This window comes from Gnatocerus cornutus, chromosome 4, assembly GCF_029298725.1.
Source record: "Gnatocerus cornutus isolate USDA-ARS CGAHR chromosome 4, icGnaCorn1.1, whole genome shotgun sequence".
Taxonomy (NCBI): Eukaryota; Metazoa; Arthropoda; class Insecta; order Coleoptera; family Tenebrionidae; genus Gnatocerus; species Gnatocerus cornutus.
The window spans coordinates 3,991,830-4,015,935 of NC_142236.1; the positions used below are offsets into that span (position 1 = coordinate 3,991,830).

General features: G+C 43.5%; 9 protein-coding genes across 14 annotated transcripts; 6 read left to right on the forward strand and 3 right to left on the reverse strand.

The window, feature by feature from the left end:
* Nucleotides 1-79: 79 nt before the first annotated feature.
* On the reverse strand, nucleotides 80-3,106 carry LOC148176118 (neutral alpha-glucosidase C-like). The gene is made up of 10 exons (XM_088034440.1): nucleotides 2,959-3,106; nucleotides 2,681-2,911; nucleotides 2,483-2,633; nucleotides 2,221-2,432; nucleotides 900-2,176; nucleotides 699-856; nucleotides 544-654; nucleotides 384-499; nucleotides 266-336; nucleotides 80-220 (listed from the first exon to the last, which is right to left on the reverse strand). The coding sequence occupies exons 1-10, from the start codon at nucleotides 3,054-3,056 to the stop codon at nucleotides 117-119; spliced, it is 2,529 nt and encodes an 842-aa protein (XP_087890566.1). The 5' UTR covers nucleotides 3,057-3,106; the 3' UTR covers nucleotides 80-116.
* Nucleotides 3,041-6,969, forward strand: LOC148176119 (uncharacterized). 2 transcript variants are annotated; one of them, XM_088034442.1, is made up of 13 exons: nucleotides 3,041-3,626; nucleotides 3,677-3,907; nucleotides 3,957-4,110; nucleotides 4,156-4,361; nucleotides 4,409-4,604; nucleotides 4,651-4,978; nucleotides 5,031-5,272; nucleotides 5,316-5,573; nucleotides 5,619-6,026; nucleotides 6,074-6,184; nucleotides 6,238-6,353; nucleotides 6,401-6,489; nucleotides 6,538-6,679. In XM_088034442.1, exons 1-13 carry the CDS (start codon nucleotides 3,520-3,522, stop codon nucleotides 6,651-6,653), a joined length of 2,562 nt encoding a protein of 853 aa, XP_087890568.1. In that variant the 5' UTR covers nucleotides 3,041-3,519; the 3' UTR covers nucleotides 6,654-6,679. The 2 variants fall into 2 exon arrangements, with proteins under 2 accessions (XP_087890568.1, XP_087890567.1); XM_088034441.1 differs by lacking the exons at nucleotides 6,401-6,489; nucleotides 6,538-6,679 and adding an exon at nucleotides 6,945-6,969.
* A 16-nt stretch (nucleotides 6,970-6,985) lies between these two features.
* LOC148176120 (neutral alpha-glucosidase C-like) lies at nucleotides 6,986-10,113 on the forward strand. Its single transcript, XM_088035021.1, has 13 exons — nucleotides 6,986-7,095; nucleotides 7,147-7,377; nucleotides 7,424-7,577; nucleotides 7,626-7,831; nucleotides 7,879-8,074; nucleotides 8,121-8,448; nucleotides 8,491-8,732; nucleotides 8,776-9,033; nucleotides 9,077-9,484; nucleotides 9,532-9,642; nucleotides 9,696-9,811; nucleotides 9,859-9,947; nucleotides 9,998-10,113. Exons 1-13 carry the CDS (start codon nucleotides 6,986-6,988, stop codon nucleotides 10,111-10,113), a joined length of 2,565 nt encoding a protein of 854 aa, XP_087891147.1.
* A 339-nt stretch (nucleotides 10,114-10,452) lies between these two features.
* Nucleotides 10,453-13,574, forward strand: LOC148176121 (neutral alpha-glucosidase C-like). The gene is made up of 11 exons (XM_088034810.1): nucleotides 10,453-10,557; nucleotides 10,604-10,690; nucleotides 10,739-10,963; nucleotides 11,010-11,160; nucleotides 11,208-11,419; nucleotides 11,465-12,230; nucleotides 12,277-12,784; nucleotides 12,832-12,986; nucleotides 13,034-13,144; nucleotides 13,186-13,301; nucleotides 13,350-13,574. Exons 1-11 carry the CDS (start codon nucleotides 10,547-10,549, stop codon nucleotides 13,537-13,539), a joined length of 2,532 nt encoding a protein of 843 aa, XP_087890936.1. The 5' UTR covers nucleotides 10,453-10,546; the 3' UTR covers nucleotides 13,540-13,574.
* Nucleotides 13,575-14,829: 1,255 nt separating this feature from the next.
* Hibch (3-hydroxyisobutyryl-CoA hydrolase) lies at nucleotides 14,830-16,631 on the forward strand. 3 transcript variants are annotated; one of them, XM_088034816.1, is made up of 3 exons: nucleotides 14,830-15,057; nucleotides 15,299-16,283; nucleotides 16,453-16,631. In XM_088034816.1, the coding sequence occupies exons 2-3, from the start codon at nucleotides 15,362-15,364 to the stop codon at nucleotides 16,587-16,589; spliced, it is 1,059 nt and encodes a 352-aa protein (XP_087890942.1). In that variant the 5' UTR covers nucleotides 14,830-15,057; nucleotides 15,299-15,361; the 3' UTR covers nucleotides 16,590-16,631. The 3 variants fall into 3 exon arrangements, with proteins under 3 accessions (XP_087890942.1, XP_087890940.1, XP_087890941.1); XM_088034814.1 differs by lacking the exon at nucleotides 14,830-15,057 and adding an exon at nucleotides 15,075-15,245; XM_088034815.1 differs by lacking the exon at nucleotides 14,830-15,057 and adding an exon at nucleotides 15,075-15,239.
* Nucleotides 16,632-16,702: 71 nt separating this feature from the next.
* Sar1 (Secretion-associated Ras-related 1) lies at nucleotides 16,703-18,866 on the reverse strand. The gene is made up of 6 exons (XM_088034817.1): nucleotides 18,487-18,866; nucleotides 18,268-18,314; nucleotides 17,963-18,082; nucleotides 17,553-17,618; nucleotides 17,268-17,503; nucleotides 16,703-17,220 (listed from the first exon to the last, which is right to left on the reverse strand). Exons 2-6 carry the CDS (start codon nucleotides 18,308-18,310, stop codon nucleotides 17,104-17,106), a joined length of 582 nt encoding a protein of 193 aa, XP_087890943.1. The 5' UTR covers nucleotides 18,311-18,314; nucleotides 18,487-18,866; the 3' UTR covers nucleotides 16,703-17,103.
* Nucleotides 18,867-18,912: 46 nt separating this feature from the next.
* LOC148176124 (uncharacterized) lies at nucleotides 18,913-19,878 on the forward strand. The gene is made up of 2 exons (XM_088034820.1): nucleotides 18,913-19,325; nucleotides 19,367-19,878. Exons 1-2 carry the CDS (start codon nucleotides 19,003-19,005, stop codon nucleotides 19,833-19,835), a joined length of 792 nt encoding a protein of 263 aa, XP_087890946.1. The 5' UTR covers nucleotides 18,913-19,002; the 3' UTR covers nucleotides 19,836-19,878.
* Nucleotides 19,879-19,979: 101 nt separating this feature from the next.
* Nucleotides 19,980-20,545, forward strand: LOC148176125 (bolA-like protein DDB_G0274169). The gene is made up of 3 exons (XM_088034819.1): nucleotides 19,980-20,034; nucleotides 20,078-20,283; nucleotides 20,333-20,545. Exons 1-3 carry the CDS (start codon nucleotides 19,980-19,982, stop codon nucleotides 20,477-20,479), a joined length of 408 nt encoding a protein of 135 aa, XP_087890945.1. The 3' UTR covers nucleotides 20,480-20,545.
* Nucleotides 20,486-22,984, reverse strand: ash2 (Set1/Ash2 histone methyltransferase complex subunit ash2). Of its 3 annotated transcripts, none has more exons than XM_088034812.1 (8): nucleotides 22,880-22,984; nucleotides 22,715-22,837; nucleotides 22,489-22,667; nucleotides 22,097-22,441; nucleotides 21,337-21,711; nucleotides 21,009-21,289; nucleotides 20,705-20,959; nucleotides 20,486-20,658 (listed from the first exon to the last, which is right to left on the reverse strand). In XM_088034812.1, the coding sequence occupies exons 1-8, from the start codon at nucleotides 22,900-22,902 to the stop codon at nucleotides 20,554-20,556; spliced, it is 1,686 nt and encodes a 561-aa protein (XP_087890938.1). In that variant the 5' UTR covers nucleotides 22,903-22,984; the 3' UTR covers nucleotides 20,486-20,553. The 3 variants fall into 3 exon arrangements, with proteins under 3 accessions (XP_087890938.1, XP_087890937.1, XP_087890939.1); XM_088034811.1 differs by having other exon boundaries at nucleotides 21,337-21,717; XM_088034813.1 differs by lacking the exons at nucleotides 22,097-22,441; nucleotides 22,489-22,667; nucleotides 22,715-22,837; nucleotides 22,880-22,984 and adding an exon at nucleotides 21,770-21,957 and having other exon boundaries at nucleotides 21,337-21,717.
* Nucleotides 22,985-24,106: the final 1,122 nt, after the last annotated feature.

A 24,106-nucleotide genomic window follows, 5' to 3' on the forward strand; every position in this document is an offset into this window, starting at 1 on the left:
AAATTCTCAAGTCCAGTTTCATCTTTCTAAGGTTACAACTGTCATTGGTATTACCTACTTAAAAAAAAAACAAATAAAATATATTTTCGTAATATTTATTCATTTACATTTAATTTTTATTTCAATTTGATAACCGCAGGCTCCTTTCCAGAAAATTTCATTTCGTTCAAAACGGTACCATCTTGACTTGTCTTGTATGACTTCTTTACAAACTTACCATCTAAAAAAACAATTGAAGTTTGTATGCACAGAATCTTTAACTTACCTTCAACAGTCACAGTAATTAGCTCTTCAAGAACCAAATCAAAACCTTCAGAATCGGATTTATCAATAGGGCTAAAAAACACTATTAAAAGACAGTTTAACGAAAGTACCGGTAGTACTTGATAAGAACGCTGCTGTGTCCTGCTGTAATATTGACGTAGTGGTACCTCTGGGAGTCGCGGTACTCGAAACTAAGAGTATCGTCGATGTAGACAGTACCATGAGCTGCACCTTTCTGCAAGTTAAAGTAGTACTAGATCTAGAATCGGTTTAACTTACATTGTCTAGAACTAGAATAAGAGTGTACGGATCGAGCCTCATTTCAGTGGTTGAAGGTCTTGAGGTTTGCTTCGTGGCGATGACACCACCTTGTCTATAGAAGACTGGTATCTAGAAGCAGAATTAGAAAAAAATTGGAGAAGAACAGTGCGTACTCTTTCAATGGTCACTGGAATATCCGTCCATCCAGAGCCAGAGTAGTAAGTACCATCGAGTTGTGCCGAGAACCACAACAAATCTTCACCTCCAGGGAAGTAAACTTGGACTGATTCAACTTCAGACTCACCAACAGCCTTCACTAAGATGTTCCTACCTGTAAGAACAATAGTACCACTTCTTCGCGCTCTTCAACTCACCAACTAGCACTTGATCATCAACCCCGTAAGAATCAACGTCATGGGGGTAATGGTAGAACAAAGGTCTGATTATAGGATCCCCAAACCGCGTGTGCTCATAGAACAAAGTGTACCACACTGGTAGATGAGCGTACCGAGTCTTTATAGCCTCTCTGATGGTAGCCTGCACGTCTTCTGCATACAGGTAAGGTTCACGCCGCTCTGAACCAATATTAGCGTGCTCTCTGAAGAATGGTAACCACGCTCCAGCTTGGTAGAACCTCTGGAGAAGCTCCGGTGTTGGTTCGTCAAAGAACCCACCAACGTCAGCACCGCAGAAGACAATCCCCAGAAGATTCGCGTTGAGACACATTGAAAATGCGATTGGTATGTACCCGAACTCGGCGGTGTTGTCACCGGTCCAGATCGCGGCGTACCGTTGAGACCCAGCGAAATGGGCACGGGTTAAAATAAAAGGACGAAGAGTACCATTGTCACGGTCAATCAAACCTTTATGGGTGGCCATAGTTTGGAGGAAACCGTACATATTGTGGATGTCTCTATTGGAGACGTTTCCATGGTGAACAACGTCGTACGGGAACGTTTTTTCGATGTCTTCGTTGAAGATGGCGGCTTCGTTCATGTCGTTCCAGATTCCACCTAAAGTGGAAGTGGTACCGTTCCAGTTTTCGTATAAATACAAGCTTGAGTAGTAGTCTCGAGCGTCAGGGTTTAAGTAGTCCATCCAGGCACTAGTACCCGGCCAACACTCGTCGTAATAGATAGTACCATTTGGGTTCTTTATAAAGAAGTCATTAGCTAGAGCGTGGTCATAAACGAAGTACCCTTCTTCCTTCTTAAAATGGGGATCGCTGAGTGTCACCAAGTACCGATGCGTTGACGACAGATTTTTCAACATGGCGAAGGGGTCGCTGAAGTTCCCACTGTTCCACGTGAAGAACTTCTTGTCTTCAGTGTGTTGAATGTCCAACCAGATGACATCAACAGGAAAATCGTAAGCATCCAACGTTGCAATGACGGTTTGGACGTCCTCTTGGTCTTCGTACCCCCAGCGACACTGATGGTACCCCAAAGTCCAAATTGGGGGTAAATGAGCAACACCGGTGATGTTAGTATATTGACGGACCACATCCCTGATGGTCGGCCCCAAGAAAACGAAGAAGTCGAGAGCTCCACTGTCGACCATGAAGAAGACTTCCACTCCTTCGTCATTGTTGGTGATTTCGACCCACTGCTCAGCGGCGTTGTGAAGAAAAAGACCGGACGTGACGTTCGGACTGAAGACACGTCATAACGAAGTTTACCACGAAGAATAACTTACCCGTGGCCATAGATTACAGGAACAGCTCCATACATAGCGGCCGGGTCGTACAGTTCATAGTACGTCAAGTCCATTGTCTTGATGCGGTACGGCTCGCTGACTTCTGGTGCTGTGGTACGTAAAGCTAGATGGTCAGCGTGCTCGTGAAGACCGTAGACGTTGACAGCGTTGGGAAAGTTGACTCCCACAGTAAACGGGTGGCGAAGTTCTTCCTGTCACAGTCATATAAAAACAATTCTAGATAAAGGTGGTACCAACTCACGTTAACTAGAGTTAGACGATCACTGTCGATGACGAGAGACTGAACATCTCCAATGTGGAACTCCACAGAAAAAGGAGATAAGTTGACGATGGCTTTAGCATCACCGGCTGTTAATATAACAGAGTCTTCAGTAGTCTCCACGTTGGTGAACCTAAAACACAACTGATAATCATGTAGGAGATAACCAAAGGTACTTACACAACTGATTGTGGTTCTCCATCAAGAACATTCTCAAGGTGGTACCGTTTGGATTTCACCTCCTCAATTTGAACTCTAAAAGTGTTCCCTTCTAGAGCCGAAATGGTGAGAACTAACTCTTCGCCATCATCGACACTATCAACAACAAAATTTGCTTTACCACCGGGATAATTGTCATCCGAGTTTGCAACGGCAGTATATCTAACAGTTTTGTTCAAGTCGCGATTGTCACTAAAACAATTCTTTAGTCTAAAAGTACAAAGACGATGACAACTTACTTGCAGACATCCACGCGTGAGCAATTATGGTACATGTCATGGTCGTACCCAGAAGCAAAAACTGCCAGCAGTACTAAGAAGCAAACGTTGGACAACATGTTTGTTGCTATCAATAAGAGACATCCATTTGGTTATATAAGTTTGTGTTATCAGTACTTGACAAAAAGTGAATCTCTTACGTGGGGTGATCGATCCATTAGTTGAAGTGGCTGTGAAGTGGATTTAGCAATGAAATACAATGGGAGCAAATAACACAATTCTAGTACTTGTTGCGTGATAGAAACGTATCAGATTTTTGTAAAGACAAGTCATGAAACGTTGAGGTAACCTGGAGGATGATAAGAAGTTGAATTACCTTCTCTAAGGTCATGTAAAGCAGTAAGAAGAAAATTGGGCACTTTACTTTACGAGTTGATAATAACACCTTTGTCTATCTTGTTAAGTCAGTACCTTAAACCTGTCAGAAATAGGTACCACTCATAAAACTAGATTAAGTACCATAAATTTAGGTTATCACCAAACTCTTATAAGTACCGAACGCACTCTTCAAACACAATCGCGATGAAAACTTCAAAAATGGTACCAAATTTCACTTTTTTGCTAATGGTACTATTACCTCTGGTACTTGCAAGTGATCCAAAACGGTGCTCAGAAGTTGAGTTCTGCAGGTGAATCTTTAACTTTTCCTCTTTTTTTTATCTTTTTAACTCCTTTTCAGTACTCTGAGAGTTCGAGAACCAGCTGACGTTTACGCAGTCGACACCTTAAGTATCGAAATTGACGATATCGGAATTATCAGATTTAATCTTCAGGCTAAAAGTGGAATTGAAGATCTTGCTGTAACAATTTACACCTACAGAGATGACGTAATTAGAGTGAGAATCAATGAGTTTAATTCTACAAGATACGCGTTGTCGGAAGTTCTCGCTGAAGCTCCAAGTCTAGCCGGGTAACATACAATACTTTTTCTAGCATTATTAGTACTGTGTTTTTTGAAGGGTACAATCCGTGGATACCGACGCTAGCAAAATAACCATTGTTACCAACATTGGATCAAGAATTGAAGTGGTTCTTGCGCCGTTCGATTTGTTTTTCTACAGAAATGACGTCTTGGAGCTCGTCTTGAAGGGTGATCGTTTGTTTGTTGACAATGTAAGAGAGTAGTACCGCTTCTAGTACTAATTTTACTAAATCTAGCCTGACAATAGTCAATCTTTTACTGTTGGTCTTGTTTTCCCGGAATCGGACTATTTGTATGGTCTTGCCCAGCGCGCCTCTGGTTTACCTCTGAAGTACACAAACGGAAGTGAGCCTTATCGTCTGTTTAATAAGGATTTTCCTGACAATGCTTATGGAGATCCCGCGTCGTACTATGGAGCAGTACCGGTCCTCTATGGTCACGGGTACTTCTACTTCTCTTCTGTTATCTTGGGTCTAAAGTTACTTGCAGGCCTGAATTCACCGCTGGAATTTTTCTTCACAATGCGGCACAACAATTCGTGGAAGTCCTCCCCGAAGATGGCAACAATACGGCGCTTTTTATGGCCGAAGCCGGTACTCTGGATGTCTTTGTTTTCTTAGGACCCACTCCTGCCGAGGTTCTACGGCAGTACCTTCAGATTACTGGAGTACCATACATGCCACCTGTAAGTTCTCTTGTTTTGTATATGTTTAAGTACTACTTAGCTTCAGCTGTGGTCACTGGGATTCCACCAAAGCCGCTACAGCTACATGACCCAAGAAGAAGTCAAAGACGTTGTTGCCAATTTTGACAAGTACGATTTTCAACTGGACGCCATCTGGTTAGACATAGACCATACTGATGGTCGTCGGTATTTTACGTGGAATCCAGAAACGTTCAGCGATCCCATAGAAATGCAACAGAATCTTTCTTCAACTAACAGAAAGCTTATCGTCATTAGCGATCCCCACATTAAAGTAGAAGTAGGCTATAGCATCTACGACGGTGCTCTAGAAAACGATCTCTTCGTACACAACGCCGATGGCTCCGTCTTTGAAGGTACCACCACTAAACTAATTCTTTTTATAATTATTTTATTCTCCATTTCCAGGAGATTGTTGGCCCGGTAAGAGCAGCTACATCGACTATTTGAATCCGGAAGCCCGCGAGTACTACGCTAGTAAATTCTCGTATGAGAAGTACCCGGGTACTACTCCAACTCTCGCGGGTATTTGGAACGACATGAACGAACCTATGGTTTTCGGGGCAACTGAAAATCTTATGTCAGGAGAATGCTTGCAGTACGGCGGAGTCAAACATAAGGAGGTACACAACGCGTACGGAATGTTACAGGTACGTTAAGATGGTACCACTCAAGTACTTAAATAGATTGTAGACTAGAGCCACCCATGACGGGTTATTGGAACGCGACAACCGTACAATTCGTCCGTTTGTTCTTTCGAGGTCGTTCTTCGCAGGGTCTCAGCGATACACAGCGATCTGGACAGGAGACAATAAGAGTACTTGGGAGTACTTAGACATCAGTTACGCGATGTGCCTTGCGTCTAATCTAGTTGGAATCGCATTCTGTGGAGTCGATGTTGGTGGGTTTAATGGAAATCCAGACAACGAATTGTACTCGCGATGGTTGCAGGTGAGTACCACATAGTACCACCTCTCGTTCTAATATTTGTTAAAGGCAGGAGCGTGGTTACCTTTCTTCCGCGTCCACTCCGATAGTAACTCGGACCGCCGCGAGCCTTACACCTTCCCTGAAGATGTACAACAAATTGCACGAAACGCTATAAGACTTCGGTACAAACATCTACCAGTGTGGTACACACTGTTCTACGAACACATCAGGAATAAGTCTCCAGTGATTCGACCTTTATTCTTCCAATACACGTACGATACTAAAGTTTTTGATATCCACAATCAGTTGCTAGTTGGTACCGACATAATGGTACGCTCGGTTGGAGAGTCCGGAGTCGATTCGGTACCTGTGTACTTCCCGGGTGGTACCAATGAATACTGGCTCGCTTTACATGACTACAGTGTGAACCAAGGAGGTTTAGATTTCGTAGATGTCGCTGTTGATAGTTCTTATGTAAGAGTACCACTTTAGTAGTGGTGGTACTAACTAATTTTGTGCAGATACCGATTTACTACAGGGCAGGGAGTATCATTCCATGTAAAAATAAAGTACGAGCGACCACGACTGAGATGTACAACGACGGATATACTTTATATGTCAACTTGGATGCTGTAAGGTAGTTTTGACGGTACCACAACGAATCTAATGGGAGTTTTCGCTGTAGAACAAGACCGCTCATGGTACTGTCTATCTGGATGACACCACGTCTGTCTTCTATCTAGATTACGTGGAGTACAATTATCTTAGTCTTGATTATTCAGGAGGGGAGATCAACTTTACGTGAGTTCTCTTTGGTTGTAGTTCTATGTTTTAGTACTACTTTTTAGTACGATTGATTCTCATTCTAATTCAGCGAAATTCGACTTGCTCTTGGACACTATAGTAGTACGAGAAGTTGTGGAGCAGCCTATGAATGGTACTGTTAGTATGGTACTACCTAGACGTATGAATGAATGAGTTTTAGGACGCTCTGGAAAGTATGTCGAGAGGAAGTATCACAGTGACGTTTCGGGAAAACTGTTGAAGGACACGACATTCAATTTTAGGCGCAACAGAAACATCTCTGTGAAGTTAGAATGAAGAGTTTTTGACAAACGTAATGTAATACGAGGAATTATAAAATAAAACTTAAAGTTATAATGTGTTGAGAGTTAGTACCCACTTCTTTTTGTATGACAGTCAATAGCAAGCTGAACTGAAAGAAAAAAATAGCCCGCTTCGCTCGCTCTATGACGGTTTTATTCATTGTTTTTATCAACTTTATTGGTACTTCATAGTAACACTCATTGTACGTCAGTACCCTAAATCTGTCAAACCTAAAATAAAACCCATAAAACTAGATTAAATACGATAAATTTGGGTTATTTACAGACCCTTATAAGTACCGAACACATCACCCAAAAACAATCGCGATGAAAGCATCAAAGATGGTACCAAACCTCACCTTCTTGCTCGTAGTACTCATATCCTTGACTATAGTAAATGGTGAGGCTAAGCGGTGCTCAGAAGTCGAATTCTGCAGGTAAATCGAATGAAACACACTTTATTCTTCAACAATTTAAATTTCTTTCAGTACTCTTAGAGCTAGAGAACCAGCGAACGTTTACGTAGTTGACACTTTAAGTATCCAAATTGACGATATTGGAATTATCAGATTTAATCTGCAGGCGAAAAGTGGAATTGAAGATCTAGAAGTTACCATTTTTGCCTACAGAGATGACGTAATCAGAGTTAAAATCAAAGAGTTTAATTCTACGAGATACGAGCTGTCGGACGTTTTCGCTGGAGCTCCAGGACTTGCTGGGTAACATACAATGTTTTTTCGCGCAAGTACTACTTAGGTTTTAAAGGGTACAATCCGTGGATACCGACGCTAGCAAGATTACAATTGTTACCAACATTGGATCAAGGATTGAGGTGATTCTTGCTCCGTTCGATTTGTTTTTCTATAGAAATGACGTCACGGAACTCGTCTTAATGGGAGATCGTTTGTTTGTTGACAATGTGAGGAAGTAGTACTGTTTTTTCTAGTACTAATTTTACTAAGTCTAGCCCAGCAACAGTCCGTCTTTCAGTGTCGGTCTAGCATTTCCAGAATCGGATTATTTGTACGGTCTTGCCCAGCGCGCCTCTGGTTTACCATTGAAGTACACAAACGAGAGTGAGCCTTATCGTCTGTTCAATAAGGATACCCCCAGTTATCCAATCGAAGATCCCGCGTCTGTCTATGGAGCAGTACCAATAGTCTATGGTCACGGGTACTTCAACTTCTCTTTATTTTCCTCGGGTTTAAAGTTAGTTTCAGCCCTGAATTCACCGCTGGAATTTTCCTCCATAATGCAGCACAACAATTCGTTGATGTTCTTCTTGAAGATGGTGACAATATGGCGCATTTTATGGTCGAAGCCGGTACTCTGGATGTCTTTGTTTTCTTAGGACCGACTCCTGCCGAGGTTCTACGGCAGTACCTTCTAATTACTGGAGTACCACACATGCCACCTGTAAGTTCTCTTATTTTGTATATGTTCAAGTACTACCTTTCTCTAGCTGTGGTCACTGGGTTTCCACCAATGCCGCTTCAGTTACATGACCCAAGAAGAAGTCAAAGACGTTGTCGCCAATTTCGACAAGTACGACTTCCAACTTGACGCCATCTGGTTGGATCTAGATCACACCGATGGTCGCCGGTACTTCACGTGGAACCCAGAAACTTACAGCGACCCCATCGAAATGCAACAAAACCTCTCTTCGACTAACAGAAAGCTCGTCGTCATCAGCGACCCACACATCAAAGCAGAACCAGGATATAGCATCTACGACGGTGCTCTAGAAAACGATCTCTTCGTACACAACGCTGATGGCTCCGTTTTTGAAGGTACCACCACTAAACTAATTCTTTTTATAACACTATTTCCAGGAGACTGTTGGCCCGGTAAGAGCAGCTACATCGACTATTTGAACCCGGAAGCCCGCGAGTACTACGCTAGTAAATTCTCGTATGAAAAGTACCCGGGTACCACACCAACTCTTGCGGGAATTTGGAACGACATGAACGAACCGGAGGTTTTCGGTGTAACCGAAAATATAATGTCAGGGGAATGCTTACAATATCGTGGAGTCAAACACAAGGAATTACACAACGCGTACGGAATGCTACAAGTAAGAGACGGTGGTACCGAACAAGTACTTGAGTTAATTTTAGACTAGAGCCACTCACGCTGGATTGATGGAGCGCGACAATCGCACAGTTCGTCCGTTTGTACTTTCCAGGTCGTTCTTTGCGGGGTCTCAACGATACACCGCTATCTGGACTGGTGACAATAAGAGTACCTGGGAGTACTTAGACATCAGTTACGCAATGTGTCTCGCGTCTAATTTAGTAGGAATAGCGTTCTGTGGAGCCGATGTTGGTGGTTTTAACAGTGATCCAGATAACGAACTGTACTCGCGATGGTTCCAGGTGAGTACAACTCGGTACTACCTCACTCTAGTAACTTTTACAGGCAGGAGCGTGGTTACCTTTCTTCCGCGTCCATTCCGGAGACACTTCACAGCGCCGTGAGCCCTACACCTTCCCTGACGATGTTCAACAAATAGTACGAGGCGCGCAGAGACTCAGATACAAGCATCTACCAGTATGGTACACACTTTTCTTCGAACACATCCGATATAAAACTCCAGTGATTCGACCTTTGTTCTTCCAATACACGTACGATACTAAAGTTTTTGATATCCACAATCAGTTGCTAGTTGGTACCGACATAATGGTACGCTCGGTTGGAGAGTCCGGAGTCGATTCGGTACCTGTGTACTTCCCGGGTGGTACCAATGAATACTGGCTCGCTTTACATGACTACAGTGTGAACCAAGGAGGTTCAGATTTCGTAGATGTCACTGTTGATAGTTCTTTTGTAAGAGTACCACTATGGTAGAGGTGGTACTAACTTATTTTGTGCAGATACCGGTTTACTACAGGGCTGGGAGTATCATTCCTTGTAAAAATAAAGTACGAGCGACCACGACTGAGATGTTCAACGATGGGTACACTCTCTACGTCAACTTGGATGCTGTAAGGTAGTTCTAAAGGTACCACAATGAATCTAATGGGAGTTTTCGTTGTAGAACAAAACCGCTCATGGTACTGTCTATCTGGATGACACCACGTCTCTCTTTTATCTAGATTACGTGGAGTACAATTATCTTAGTCTTGATTATACAGGAGGGGAAATCAATTTCACGTGAGTTCTTTTTGGTTCTAGTTCTATGTTTTAGTACTACTTTTTAGTACGATTGATTCTCATTCTAATTCTGCGAAATTCGACTTGCTCTTGGACACTATAATAGTACGAGAAGTTGTGGAGCAGCCTATGAATGGTACTGTTAGTTTGGTACTACCTAGATGTACTACAATAACTTAGTTTTAGAACGCTCAGGAAAGTATGTTGAAAGGAAGTATCACAGCGATGTTTCAGGAAAACTATTGAAGGATATGAAGTTAAATTTTAGACGCACCCGAAACTTCTCTGTAAAGTTGGAATGAAGAGTTTTAACAAACTTGTAATGTAGAAATTATTAAATAAAAATCAGGAGAATTATCGAGTTAAATCAATTTTCCTCCACCTGAGCTATAAATATGTCAAAGGAAACGGTCCTGATAACATTCAAAAGCTAGATAATCTATTTTAAACTTTATCTCTGGAAAAATCTGGTTAATTCCACATACGTGTTCTTCTGCGTTCTTATCTAAAAAACACTTGAAGACATAAAATTTCGAAAGAAATTTGAGTGTTTTTGTGTCGAAATATAAACAAACAGAATGAAATGAGCTTTTGGCAATAAAAAGTTGTGTTTGTTGATAGGCAAATGTACCAAATTTTTCCAAACCATAAATAGATTGTCTTAAATCCTCGATATCTCAAGTAGCTACTTCATATAAAGCAACAATTCCAACAACAATAGCCACTGGTTAAAAAATGTCGATCAAGTAAGTATTGAAGACGGTACTGCGGTAGTACTAATCCTAGTTTCAGGTACTTTGCGTTTCTTTCCGTGGTGACTCTCATCAGAGCTGCCGACCATGGTACCTTCAAAGACTGTTCCAGAGTAGATTTCTGCAGGTACTATAGTTTAAGTCTCCGTTTTCGAAACTGTGATCGTAATTTTAGCAATCTGAGAGGTCGTACCCCTTCTGATGACTACAGCGTGGATTCTAGTACCATTCAACACGACCCTAACGTCTTGTCGTTCGAAATAGAATCCAGCGAAGGTCCACGTCTTGCTGTGAGTGTGACAGGATTGCAACAAAGCACCTTCCGGTTGAAAATCAAAGAAGTGGACTCCGCGCGATACGAGTTGCAGGATGTTCTTGATGGAGAGCCACAGGGACAAGAGTAGGTCTAATTTGGTACTAACGGGATCAAACTCAAGTTATTTTAGTTTCTCGTCAGAGGGAGGTGATGACACCTCTTTCTCAGTGGTCACCGAAAACGGTAACTCCGCAAATGTTTTCTTCTCACCGTTCAAAATTGTCTTCGCAAATGGAGCTTCGGAAATTATCTTCGAGGGTAATCGCCTGTTTTTTTCACAAGTAAGTTGGTGAAGGTACTACTAGAACTACTACTAGAATTGTTGTAGAACGACGTGAACGCCCCCTTCACCTTCGGAGTGACGTTCCCTGACAGTGTTCAACTCTTCGGGATCCACGAACACTGTGACACTTTGGCTTTGGAGACCACAGGACCTGATGGTCCCGATCCGTACCGCCTCAAGAACTCCGATGTTGCCAACTATGAACTTAACTCGACTATGGCTCTGTATGGAGCCGTGCCTGTACTCTATGGCCATAGGTGAGTACCTCACTCTCTTGGTTACATAACTGACTGTGCCACCAGTCCTTCCTCCACCTCAGGAGTCTTCTTGCACAACGCAGCGGAGCAGTGGATCGAAACAAAGAACGAAAACGGTGGTTCCGCGTACTTCATGGTCGAAACTGGTTCTCTAGATCTGTTTGTTCTCTTGGGACCGACACCAGCAGATGTGGTGCGTCAGTACACGACTCTCACCGGAGTTGCACACTTGCCTCAGCTGTGGACGCTTGGGTACCACCAGTCTCGCTATAGCTACGGTACCGCTGATGATGTCAGAGGTGTTGCTTCTGGTTTTGACGACAATAATTTTCCGTTGGATGCAATTTGGTTGGATATAGACTACACTAATGGTTTCAAGTACTTCACGTGGAACCGCGACACGTTCCCTGATCCCGTTGACTTGCAGGACACCCTCGCGAGTACCAACAAGAAGTTGGTAACTATCATAGATCCTCATATTAAGGTAGAATCTGGTTATAACGTGTACGATGGAGCTCTTGCCAACGATCTTTTCGTGAAGAACGCCGATGGTTCTGTCTTTCAAGGACAGTGTTGGCCGGGTCTGAGCAGCTACATGGACTTCTTGAATCCTGCAGCTAGAGATTTCTACGCGAGCATGTATTCTTATGATAACTTTGAGGCATCCACAGAGACAATTGGAGGGATTTGGAACGACATGAACGAACCTTCTGTCTTTGACAACTCGTTGGAGATGACGCTACCAGCGGACAGTCTTCATATTGGTAACGTCCGACATAGAGAGATTCACAACATCTACGGGTTTCTTCATGTAAGTACAGAACAAAACTTGAAGGGTCCTCAGGGTTAGTTTCTAGACCATGGCCACTCATCAAGGTCTGCTTAACCGCGACAACGGCGAGCGCCGCCCTTTCGTCCTCACCCGCTCCCACTTCGCTGGTTCTCAAAGATACGCGGCTTTCTGGACTGGAGACAACCGCGGCGAGTGGCCGTACCTCTTAGCTGCTGTCCAAGAATGCCTAAATGCTAACATCCTCGGGCTTGTATTCTGTGGTGCTGACGTTGGAGGATTCTTTTTGAACCCAGATGATGCTCTGTTTGAGCGGTGGTACCTCGCTGGCGCTTGGTTACCATTCTATCGAGCCCACTCAGAGAAAAACACTGAAAGACGGGAACCTTATCTTCGCGGCGAAGAAACTCAAGCTGTTATTCGTGGTGCCATCCAGACTCGGTACCAACACATTCCGGTGTGGTACACGTTGTTCTATGAACACACAAGAACTGGAGAGCCTGTCATCAGACCTCTGTTCTACCAGTACCCTGAAGAAACTGATGGTTACAAGATTGACAACCAGCTTTTAGTCGGTGAGGCGACAATATTAGTTGTAGTTTGGTACTACTTTCTTTTGCAGGAAGCGACATTTTGGTGCGTGCTATCGCCGAACCGGATGTTGACAACGTCGATGTTTATTTCCCAGGAGGTTCGCACGTAACTTGGATTGGTGTTAACAATGAAGAGGTGCATCAAGGGAGTGGATTTGTCAACATTCCTGTTACTAGAGAAACGGTACTATTGTCTTCGTACTGTTGCTTTTACCACAACGCGTGTTACAGATTCCAGTGTATTACAGAAGTGGTGCCATCATAGTCAGGAAGGATACGGTACGACTGAACACCGCAGAAATGACTGAAGATCCTTACACTCTTCACTACACTCTTGATGAGGTAAATTGACTCCTTCAGAACCTTTCTGATCATTTTTTTAGAATGGTACTGCCCATGGTATGGTCTATCTTGATGATGGTCTGAGTTTCAAGTACCGCGACGCTTCAGATTATAACTACATCACTGTTGATGTTAGTGGTGACAGTATAACGTGGAGGTAAGTACCATGATGGGTTTTAGAACCAAAAGTACCAGTTTTTTCTAGTACCATTGATGGTAATGGGGATTACGAACTGGTCGTTGAAAAAGTCGTTCGCAGAGACATTGTCAAGCAACCTGAAGTTGGTAGACCTGGTACTTACAAAGAGACGGTTTTTACGACTGACGTTAATGGGGTACCACTGAAGGATCTTAGATTTGGGGCCAAGGAAAAGGCGGTTTTGAGATTAAAATAGAGTTTATTTAAAATGAAATAAAGATATAGAGAAAATATTTTCGTTCGTATACTGAACGACCAATCACAGAGCCTTATTTTAAATTTGGCGCCTACAAAAATTCTTTCAACGAAAAATCGAAGAATTTTAATCACATCGCCTTACTCCACAAAAAAGAATGCGTTCATTGGTTCGCGTTGTTCTTATCAGACTAGTTTTTATAACAAAAAACGGGTCTAAGCCAAGGTTCCTAAATTAAACAGGTTTGCTCGTTACTAAGGCTGAAACTCCACCCCCTTTTGGTTGCTAGGTACATGCGACAATAAATGACGTCACAAGAAAGTTCTGTCAATTGTTCTGCAGTGTAAAAACATTGTTGATCGCCATTATTGTTTAACAAAGTTCTTGTAGAAACATGAGCGTGTAAAACATTGCTATTTTAAATAATATTAGCAATGAAAAAATTGAATCGGAGTTTAAAAGTGCTTTCCGATGACGTATTCGCGCCAGTTCGAAAGGCCTGTTTCTATTGGCTCAAAACTTTGTAGCAAACCTGTTAATTTTAGTAACCTTGGGTCTAAGCAACCAACACGATCGGTTCTTTTCATTGATTGGCTGGATATTTATGTACAAGGTGTTTATAAATGTTTCTAGCATCAAGGGTGGCTATGAAATGTCAAAGAAATTTGCCGTTCATTACAAATGTGGGTTTAGATTTGTCAACTGACATTTGCAGTTAACCTCAAACATGAAGCAAAGTAAGTTTTAAGAAATAAACTGTTCTAGTTGTAGTTTAAAACCTCAAAATCGAAAACTTGGGCACAAAACCGTAACTAAAACGTCATTGAAGTAACTAACATTATAAATAATTTTGCTGATAGTTATATTCACCATGAAAACAAAGCGGCAAAATAGTGTACGACAGGAATTCCAAAGCCACGCTTGATGCTAGAAACATTTATAAACACCTTGTATAACATGAGTGGATAGTAAAATGTTACTTCTGGACAAGGGCATTTGGCGTCTTAAAAAACAAGGCAGAATCTTACAAATTTGGCTGTTTTTTATTTTATTTTAATTTAGCCCAAAAGCAAACAACCGAAAAAGGCCTAAAACCCATCAAAAAGCATTAATTTTTATCCACCGTTAACCATTTGATTTTCCCGCAACCCAATATACACTATTTTATTATTAATAACTTTAAGTAACCTCGTTTTTTTACATGCAACATTGTTAATAGTACGAGGGGCGTGAACAAAACGGTTTGTTGATCCTCCAGAGTGAAAGGTTGCATACTTTACAGGCGGTAGTGCCCGCACTCCGTGTATGGTTGGTCGCATAACCTCACATTTGAAACTACCCAAATTATTCACAAAAAACTGAGAGGACTCCATATTTGCTTATCCTTGAGCCCCCTTGTGGTTCTCTTATCTTCGCCACTTTTAAACTAGCACAGATAAATAAAAATATAGGTTATGTTGCGCTCTAAAAATATACATAGTGAACCAATAACAACCACCCAGGGCCCCAAAAGTCGAGGTAATTCACCGATTTTTCGTTTTTTGTCCCCCTGGGAACGTCCTTGACAGCGATATCAAAAAGATCTGAGAATCTGACAGTCCGTAAAATCGGTCTTTATCGCTAATCCAAAGAATATTATAAAAACCTTGATCATTGAATAATAATCACGAGCGAACTTTGCCCTACATAACCTCAAAATGGTGCTGGTAATTGCCCGTTTTTTATTTTATCACGATGATAAGCGTAATTTCCGTTCCAGAAAAAGCTGCTCGTAACCTCAAACTTCCGTTGTCTTCTCGCCGCCCCCAGACTACTCCGCGCGATGTCAACCGCCGCCGCCGACGATGTGCTCTTTCAAGAGTTTGGGAATAAAGGGGTAATTACCCTCAACCGCCCCAAAGCCCTGAACGCTTTGAATCTCTCGATGGTTCAGAAATTGTACCCCAAACTCGTGGCGTGGGAACGCGAGAAAAACCTCGTCATTATAAAAGGCGCGGGGGGCAAAGCCTTCTGTGCCGGGGGCGACGTGAAATCCGTGGCCCTCGCCGGGATGAAAGGGGATAAAATGGGGCAAATTTTCTTCAAACAAGAGTACATGACCGATGGGTTAATTGGGGCTTATAAAATTCCGTACGTCGCTCTAATCGATGGGATTGTCATGGGGGGCGGCGTGGGGCTGTCGGTGCACGGTCCCTACCGTGTGGCTACGGAAAGGTCGCTTTTTGCGATGCCGGAGACGCAAATCGGGCTCTTCCCCGATGTTGGGGGCTCGTATTTTCTTCCCCGTTTGAAAGGGAAATTGGGGCTATTCCTGGCGCTCACGGGGTACAGGCTCAAAGGCGCCGACATCCTCAAAGCGGGGGTGGCCACCCACTACATCGAAAGCAAGAATCTGGACGCTTTAGAACAAGATTTGTTGAAATGCGACGACAGGAAAGCCATAGATGCAACCCTCCTGAAGTACTCAGTGAAAGACACCCCCGAATTCAGTTTGGAGGCTGTCGCCCCCCAAATCGATCGCTGTTTCAACGGGGGCTCCGTGGAAGAAATCGTTACCAACTTGGAGAAAGAAGGCTCCCAATTCGCTCAAGACACGCTGGCGCTCTTGGGGAAAATGTCACCAACTAGCATGAAAGTGACATTCAGACAGTTGGAGCATGGGGTTAAAATGACCTTGGAAGAGTGCCTCCAGATGGAGTACCGCCTTGCCGTGGGCTGTCTCTCAAACAAGGACTTTTACGAAGGTAAGGGGGCCCATTAGCATAACCTCAAACGTCAGATTCGAAAAATCTCCACCAATCAGAGCGAATCACGTGGTGAGAGATGATTGTCATTGGTGGGCCCAGAAACCATGGGTGGAGAACTAGGGGGGTCGAAATAAAAATTCGTAATTAAAACGACGGTTTTTTGTAGGGGTGCGGGCTCTTTTGATCGACAAAGACCAGAAACCGAAATGGAACCCTCCGACGCTGCCCGACGTCCCTGCGGCGTTGGTTGAAAGTCACTTCGACAAACTCCCTGAAGATCAAGAATTGAAGCACAAACTGTGATTGTTTCTGTATAAAGGTGTAAAATAAACATTTTTAACGAAAGTGGTGAGATTTCCGCCAGGCGTAGGAGCGTCACGTGACTGTCATGGCGGGTGGTAGGCAAACTCCGAGAGTAATACAAAGCGGTTTTATTATTCAACAAAAAATATTGAATCTGAATTGATTTAAATAATTTACACCAAACCATCGCATTTAGCAACCAGTGCCGTATTTTGAAAATTTCCTACTTTGCGGTGATCTCAAACATGAAACAAGTTATCTAAAAACCAAAATGAAACATTCACTTAGAGAGTGGACACGTTGTATCGAAAAAACAAAAAACGATACGAAACCGGTCACGGGTACCATAGACACCTACATTATTTTTTGTTTAGACAAAACACGCGTTGACAGGACTGAAACAAAGTATAAATACAATTACCCGTAACCGTTCGTAACATTTTTTATAACCTTATCGTTATACAAATTCACAAGTATATAAACAGTCCGTTCACACCGATCGACAACTGAATGCTCAGTCGATGTACTGTGCTAGCCAACGGAACCCTTCACCGTAACCTTGTCTCTTGAGGATAGAACACATGAACAACTCTAGAGGGCGCGCTGATAGCTCCGAACGAGGCACCTTTCCCTGGAAAAAACCATGTACGCAACTCGATATAAGAGTGGGGATCACACCTTTCCAGTGGACTGTCCGTACAAATCGTAGTATATTCTGAGCTCGTCCTCCGACGCCGCTCCAGGGAGATCGATCTTATTCCCCAGGATAAGTACAGGACAAGTTGACAGAGTCTCGTCTGAAAGAAGCGACACCAGTTCCTGTTTACTCTCCAGGAATCTATCCCGGTCGTTTGCGTCGACGAGAAACACGATGGCGTCCACAGCCGGGAAGTAATCCTTCCAGACGCGTCGCGCTGCAATTGTTTTTTTGAGTAGGCTGTGGTGTCAAACCCAATTGTTTACCTTGAGAGTGGCCACCTAGATCAAACGTCGTAAATCGCATGTTTCCGATCGACAACTCCTCTGACGCTGTAATTTGTAATTGTTAGAAATCTCTTAAAGGTCGTTCGAGATAACGTTAAGTAGCTGATAATTATATTTGCGATGAGTTGGGGAAAGTCGTGATTACGCTGCGTTTTTATTAGCGATTGTCATTATGAAGCGAATAATATGGAAAATCCATTATCATTCAATGCCGCTTAAAATACGACAAGACAATGATAATAGTGAGCCAACCACGTGGCAGCGCGTAGTCACGTGGGTAAACGCAGCGACGTGGTTGGTTGAGAGTGGAGGAAGTGACCAATGAGAGCCGGGGGTTAACGCCACGTGACTGTACGACCCTCCCCTTTTTAGTAGAATGTTAGTCTTACTGGGATGCAAAGTTGGAAGATGCTGCGCTAGCCTGTCATCCTTGAGCATGTGCAACAAAGTAGTCTTTCCGGCATTGTCGAGCCCTAGGAAGAGCAGCTTGCCCGACTTCTTCCATAGCCCTAAACAGAACTGATTAGTAACTCACCCCCATGGTATGGTAGGGCTTCAATTAAACGCTCCTCTGATAGGAGCCTGAGCAAACTAGCCTTGCCAGAGTTGGCCAGACCGAAGACTAAATATCGCCCTTTATTTTTGAAACCTTTGACAAACAAAATTCACAGAAATAAAACGGGAATTGACTCACCTAGATATCCCAGAACGCCCGTAAACCAGTCCCAAATAAACATTTTTCTGTAAAAAAGAAACAACAATGATAACCTTGACGTTCTTGTGACTCAGCTGATTCACAAAGCGAGCCACTTTTAGGTGAATTAATAATAACATGCACGAGACAATTTGACAGACCTGGGGACAAGTGGGGGTGTTCGGATTTTGGGGATTTTCGGGCTCAAAGGTCACCTACCTTTAATTAGTGAGTAATTAGACGTGGAGAGCGTTGAGTTATGTGAGATTTATTTAATTTTTGGGCCTGGTTCAAAGTTTACCAGTCAACGGGACTGCTGTTGGCACTTGAAGGGTGATGTGACACACGCGCTACCAACTGCGCAACTTGACGACGCGAAAAGCCCCAGAAAAATGAAAGTGCGTAGTTAATTCAGCCCTTTTGACCCCCAAAAACGCGATCCGCGCGAACTCTTATCTACACGTAACGTGAAAACGAGCCCGTCAGTCTTATCTCGCGCTTATCTCCGAGAAAATCGCAATGAAAGATGACGAGTGACACTAGTGACAGATCGTGTCCTGGGATTATCCCCTCCAATCTCCGTCACGAACAATTAATAATTTAATATTAATAATCCATCAATCGCAGGTTTACAGGTACGATAGCAACTGTGACCACGTCAAAACCGGTTTGAACACTTTTTTTGGTTTGTTGACAGCTGTCAAATGTCAACCTCGGTGTGCCCCCCAGGTTCCGATGAAGAGGAACCGTAACATCCGCGTCCCCTTGGAGCACCTCAGTCTTTTGAGACACCCCGCGTGCAGAAATGACTACTTCGGCGAGGAAGTCGCCGCTTCGAGCGACGACTCCGATTTGATTCTCGCCGATGTCCACGACTTCGGGAGTAAGAGCTCCTCCAGTTCGCTTAGTTGGGGCGAGGAGTACAAAAGTGAAGCCTCCAAGAAAGTCCGCGATGAGTTGGACCGCATGGATCGTGTCCTGCGGGGCGAAGAGCCCATTCCCGACCACTACGACAAGGAAGAGTATGAAGAGTGGATGGAATTCTTCCCCAACTTGAGGTAACGCTGGGTTTAAATCGCACTAACTGAAGCCCCCACAGTGTTGTAGGAACCGCAGTGGGGACCACCGCGGTGACACACTCGAGCCCCCTTAGTTACCACAGCGAGACGCTCGCTGTCCATCCTGAAGAGACTGTGATCTATGAGAAAAACTCGCCGGAAATCATCGTGAATGGTTTGGACGTTGATAGTTATTTGAAAGTGGCGCCTTTGGCCCCGCGGCTAAACCGGAGACAGTCCTCCTCAAGGTCGCTTATTTCTTCGGAGATTTCCTCGTCGAAGTGGCTCAAAGACGAAGAGTACGAGTCTCTGCCCTTTTTGAAAGTCAAAGGGATCCGAAATGGGGCGCCAAAAGGGATTTTAAAACACACGCTGGTGCTGCCACCTATCGAAAACAGTCTTCGTTCGATTTCAGCGACCCCCAGACGCGAAAGTAAGAGCTTATCGGCGCTTTCGGTGGACCAAAAGTACTCGGGCTTCAAGAGGAAAGGCCGGGATTTGTGCAAATGACCCTGTAAATACCATTTTGTGGGAATAAAGACGTATTTTTGTACCCCAAAGTTTTATTTGAGGTTAGATCACTTGCCGGTAATACAGGTATCTGTAGTGTTTATCATAAATGAGATCATTTTGAGGGTTTTCTCCACAGTCCGGATGAAATTGAGTCAGTTTCCGGCAGCACGCGCCATCTTACGTGGCCCTTTATCAGGTAGGAGCGCCTCAACCCCATTTTTACTAACTCAGTTTTGTAGGTTATGTCAGAGCGACCCTCTCCAACATGTCTCAAGTTGTGCCCCCTGTGGAGTCCTCAATCCGTGACAAGTTGTCAAAACAACTAGAAACGGCTCACTTGGAAATCATCAATGAATCTTACATGCACAACGTCCCCAAAGGCTCCGAGACTCATTTCAAAGTCGTGGTGGTCTCCGACAAATTCACGGACCTCCCCCTAATTAAGGTACTATAAATCCGCCCCTGTAGTCACCCCCTGTATTGTACCCCCCCAGAGACACCGACTGGTCAACGAAATCTTGAAAGAGGAGCTTCAAACCGGCGTCCACGCCCTCTCCATTGTGGCGAAAACCCCCCAGCAGTGGTCCCCCGAGCAGAAAGTGGAGCCTAGCCCTAATTGTCTAGGGGGCTTCGGTAAATAAAGCACGTTTCGAGATTACGGGACTTAATTGTACAATCCGAACTTAATAAAAGTAACAAAAAAAGTTCATTATTGTCACAAGACGAAGCTGTCGAGGCGCAGTTTGCCCTCGTTTTCGGTGAGATACATGATGTCTGCAAGAGTCTGCTCGCAGATGGCCTCCTCCGCTTTGAGATGCAACTAAAACAAGTGCGTAGAAAAAGTCGTGTGGGGAACTCGCTCTTACTCCTTTATAATCGTATTCGGGGCCAGGGGGGCACTTGAAATTGGGGCCGAAGTTCACGGAAACCGTCGCGCTTTTGTGGATGGAGATCGTGGGGTAGTACGTCCCTTGATAGATGTTGTTGAAAGCGACCCCTTGGCATTCCCCGTTTTTGAAAAACAGGATTTTGCTCCCTGCAAGGGGGCGCAGGGATTTGAGGCGTTCGGGGACGTTGTCTTTGTCTTCGTAGTACAGATGACTCTTGAATTTCACCAGTGGCTGCAATGAAACTGTGAGGTTTTGGCGCGGGTTTGAAAAGGGCGCTCACTCTGTCTTTGTACGTGTTGGGGACGAGTTTCGTGGTGATGTTTTGGGGCATCACGATCATGAAACCGAGAGTGTCGCCTTCGCCATAACCGGGGCTGTAGTGTTTGCCTGCGGATTCGTGGAAACGTGTCCCCTTGCGCGAGCGCCAGGAGTATCCAAACTTATCGTAGCCCAAGGGGGCTTGGAGGTTGGCGTAGTCTTGGCCCCAACCCATTCTGGTGGCGGTGCTCTCGGGCATTTCTTCAATGGTCGCCTCCCAGTACCACGTACCTTTTGTTACCCCTGGAAACCCACAATAGAGTTCGTTTTGGGGCTGTTTTGACGTTTACCGTGTGTAGCCCTAACTGTCGCGTATCCCTTGTCCCCCGTCGCTGCCAGTCGATCCTCCGAGATCTTCAGTTGGGGGGCCCTATCATGCAACGCCAGTAAAACAGTCCCGGGTATCAAAGTCCTGTACAGCCAGCCAGGAATGGGTTTCCCTGCCCAATCTGAGCTCTCATCGAACTCCTGTCTATAGGGGGCATGTGGATCGGGCTCCGCCAACAAATACCTGTACCCATCTTTATTAAAAGGGTGATCAAGTGGATATCCATGAGCCGGTAGCTTGGGGGCCCCCAAATCCACCCCACGTCCCTTTTTACTCCCGCCACTGATGTCACCAGGAAACTTCCTTTTAGCACTCCGAGACTTCACCCCACCGGCAACTGGAACTGCCATTATAAAAGGATAACAGATTATCTTATCTTATCAGGGACAACTTACAAGGTCTCAGCCCTATCACTTTAATCCTCGCCATTATGAAACAAATGAACATGAGAACACAGCCACCTGTTATAGGAAGGGTGCGACGGGGGCTGAGGGTGCATTTTAAATCAGATTGGAGGTTAGGCTTCACAGCCGACACGATGACAGAGGAAAGGGTTGCAAAATCGAGTCGCCTAGTCTACGTCAAAGCGTTTTTTCAATTGTTTCACGGCCGCCTTGGTACCAATTTTCGAAAGAAAAGACAGTCGTGGACGTGCTAAGCGGCTCGATTCTCCAACTCAAGGTTAGCGACGGGATACAAAAACGGTTCCACAGCCACCTTACCATGCTGGATGCCCATGTCAGTGACCTTGAGAGTGCCTCCCCTGATCATGGCCTCATAATTGGGTTTAATGTGAGTGAGATCAGTGTTGATCAAGCCGTACATTTGGCCATTGATTGGGTTGTCCTCGAAAACGAACAACACGTGGATGTCCTTGATCAGCGCTTTGTTGACAGTGGCGTGCCATGACTGGGTGACGCGTCGCGACGTCGTTGTCAGAGCCTCCCAATGGTACTCAATGTACGGAATAATTTCCTTTTCCTTCGAGAAAATCATCCTGTTGGTGCCGTCCTTGCTACTCCCCTGCTGCAAATTCGCGATGGCTGTGATGCACATCTGAGTGATCTCTGGAAACAGTTGAAAGTTATGGCACCTAAAACAATCGCCGTCATACGCGCTTGACTCTTCTTGAAGCTCTCCAATCCAGTAGGCGAGCAATTCTTGCACAAAAACACGTAATTTGACAGGAAAGGTACTAATTTCCCCAATTGGTACCCAATGCACGACTCATGAAACCACCTCGCACAATTCGCGCACAACAGCTCCACAATATTCAAATTGCGCTCTTTCCCGCTAAAATTAAAACAGTAAAATCAAGGGGGCAGCAAACAAAAAATTACCAGTAACAATTGCTTTGCTGCTCGCTTGTTTTCGATGATTTATCGGCGTCTGATTTGGAAACAGCGTCCATGGGAGATGTCGTCGGGGCATTTTCTTGGGCGGCGTCTTCGGGTTTACTGGAACTTAAAAAAACAGTGGAAGAATCGAAGTATTGGGGGGCTCACTTTGGATCCAGATCTTCGGTCATAGCGGCTGTGGAAGATGAACGATTTTGAGGTTAGCTGTCAGTTTGACAGGTGAGGGGGTTATGTCAAATTCGGCGTTATTTAGGGTTCGGTTTCCACGAGAGTTGTGGATTTGGGTGGCGGGATTTTCAAAAACAGTGAGCAAAAAACGGAAGGAGAATGAGTCCAAATGAATATAAGTCAAGAAGAGTCTGAAGAAATACTCTAAAAAAGTCGAAGGAAGAATGTAAATAACAAGTCTAAAAACTGTAAAGGAGGAATAAAGGAGAAAAGAAAAAAAAGTCTAAAACAATTAAAAAAAGGGTAAATAGTCTGGGCGGGACTGAATTTAAAATTCTAATCAAAAAGGGCAAAGAAAAAGTTAAGAAAAACTTTAGAGGAAAAGTTTAAACAAATGTTTAAAAAAGCAAGCCTGAAAAAAAATTAGAAAAAAGCTTGTAGATAATGTCTAAAAAATGGTAAAAGGCGGGTCAAAAAAAAGTCTAAAAAGAATCTATTGAAAACTCAAAAAAGTAACAAAAAATTGTGAACAAATAAATAGGAAAATTAAAAAAATGTTTAAATAGTCTAAAAAGATAAAAATGGGTAAAAGAAAAAAATTAAAGAAAGGATCTAAAGATAGATTCTAAAAGGACAATTTAAAGAAAGAGTCTAAAGGAAAAGCTCAAATGAAAAGTCAAAATAAAAACTATAAAAAAAAGAAATTACTAGTTTAAATATAAAGTCAAGAAAATCATATAAAGAAGAATCTAGCGAAAGTCTTAAAACATTTGAATGAAAGGCTAAAAAACGGTGCAAAACATTCTAAAGAGTTTCTTGGAAGCTCAAAGAAAAAAAAGAATCATTACAGTCTAAAAAAAGTTTATAAAGACTAAAAGGTAAAAAAAAATTGAAAGTACAAACGTCTCAATAAATAATGAGAGGAAAGAATCTAAAGAGACCTAAAAAGCCTAAAGGAAAAGAGTTTCAGTTTCCACTAAACTTATGATTGCGTATATGCGTATAGTTGGTTGCATGATCACGAAACATATTATTAAAATATCAATAATATTTATAATTATCATAGTTAAAAATAACATAAATAATGACGTCAGAAACAAATTTAATAAACCCGGAAATAAAATGCCTTTATAATAAAAAAAATATATCGATTTTTGAGATCGCTGAAGACTTGGTGCCTCAAGGCTCTTCTTCTGGTCCTTTCTT

Coding starts and splice junctions, on each gene's coding strand:
- LOC148176118 (XM_088034440.1), bottom strand. CDS start 3,056: ATGTTGTCCAACGTTTGCTTCTTAGTACTGCTGGCAGTTTTTGCTTCT. Junction 2,177..2,220: donor CCTGTAATCTATGGCCACGG/GTAAGTTATTCT, acceptor ACGTGTCTTCAG/TCCGAACGTCACGTCCGGTC. Junction 337..383: donor CACAGCAGCGTTCTTATCAA/GTACTACCGGTA, acceptor AGTGTTTTTTAG/CCCTATTGATAAATCCGATT.
- LOC148176119 (XM_088034442.1), top strand. CDS start 3,520: ATGAAAACTTCAAAAATGGTACCAAATTTCACTTTTTTGCTAATGGTA. Junction 5,574..5,618: donor TGTACTCGCGATGGTTGCAG/GTGAGTACCACA, acceptor TATTTGTTAAAG/GCAGGAGCGTGGTTACCTTT. Junction 6,185..6,237: donor TATATGTCAACTTGGATGCT/GTAAGGTAGTTT, acceptor TTTTCGCTGTAG/AACAAGACCGCTCATGGTAC.
- LOC148176120 (XM_088035021.1), top strand. CDS start 6,986: ATGAAAGCATCAAAGATGGTACCAAACCTCACCTTCTTGCTCGTAGTA. Junction 8,075..8,120: donor GAGTACCACACATGCCACCT/GTAAGTTCTCTT, acceptor ACCTTTCTCTAG/CTGTGGTCACTGGGTTTCCA. Junction 8,449..8,490: donor TGATGGCTCCGTTTTTGAAG/GTACCACCACTA, acceptor CACTATTTCCAG/GAGACTGTTGGCCCGGTAAG.
- LOC148176121 (XM_088034810.1), top strand. Junction 10,964..11,009: donor GGAGAGCCACAGGGACAAGA/GTAGGTCTAATT, acceptor AAGTTATTTTAG/TTTCTCGTCAGAGGGAGGTG. Junction 11,161..11,207: donor ATCGCCTGTTTTTTTCACAA/GTAAGTTGGTGA, acceptor GAATTGTTGTAG/AACGACGTGAACGCCCCCTT.
- Hibch (XM_088034814.1), top strand. Junction 16,284..16,452: donor AAACAAGGACTTTTACGAAG/GTAAGGGGGCCC, acceptor GGTTTTTTGTAG/GGGTGCGGGCTCTTTTGATC.
- Sar1 (XM_088034817.1), bottom strand. CDS start 18,310: ATGTTTATTTGGGACTGGTTTACGGGCGTTCTGGGATATCTAG. Junction 18,083..18,267: donor GGGCGTTCTGGGATATCTAG/GTGAGTCAATTC, acceptor AGTTCTGTTTAG/GGCTATGGAAGAAGTCGGGC. Junction 17,504..17,552: donor TCTAGGTGGCCACTCTCAAG/GTAAACAATTGG, acceptor AAACAATTGCAG/CGCGACGCGTCTGGAAGGAT.
- LOC148176124 (XM_088034820.1), top strand. CDS start 19,003: ATGAAGAGGAACCGTAACATCCGCGTCCCCTTGGAGCACCTCAGTCTT. Junction 19,326..19,366: donor GAATTCTTCCCCAACTTGAG/GTAACGCTGGGT, acceptor AAGCCCCCACAG/TGTTGTAGGAACCGCAGTGG.
- LOC148176125 (XM_088034819.1), top strand. CDS start 19,980: ATGAAATTGAGTCAGTTTCCGGCAGCACGCGCCATCTTACGTGGCCCT. Junction 20,035..20,077: donor CTTACGTGGCCCTTTATCAG/GTAGGAGCGCCT, acceptor TCAGTTTTGTAG/GTTATGTCAGAGCGACCCTC. Junction 20,284..20,332: donor CGGACCTCCCCCTAATTAAG/GTACTATAAATC, acceptor GTACCCCCCCAG/AGACACCGACTGGTCAACGA.
- ash2 (XM_088034811.1), bottom strand. CDS start 22,902: ATGACCGAAGATCTGGATCCAAA. Junction 22,838..22,879: donor ACCGAAGATCTGGATCCAAA/GTGAGCCCCCCA, acceptor TGTTTTTTTAAG/TTCCAGTAAACCCGAAGACG. Junction 20,659..20,704: donor CCGAATACGATTATAAAGGA/GTAAGAGCGAGT, acceptor CACTTGTTTTAG/TTGCATCTCAAAGCGGAGGA.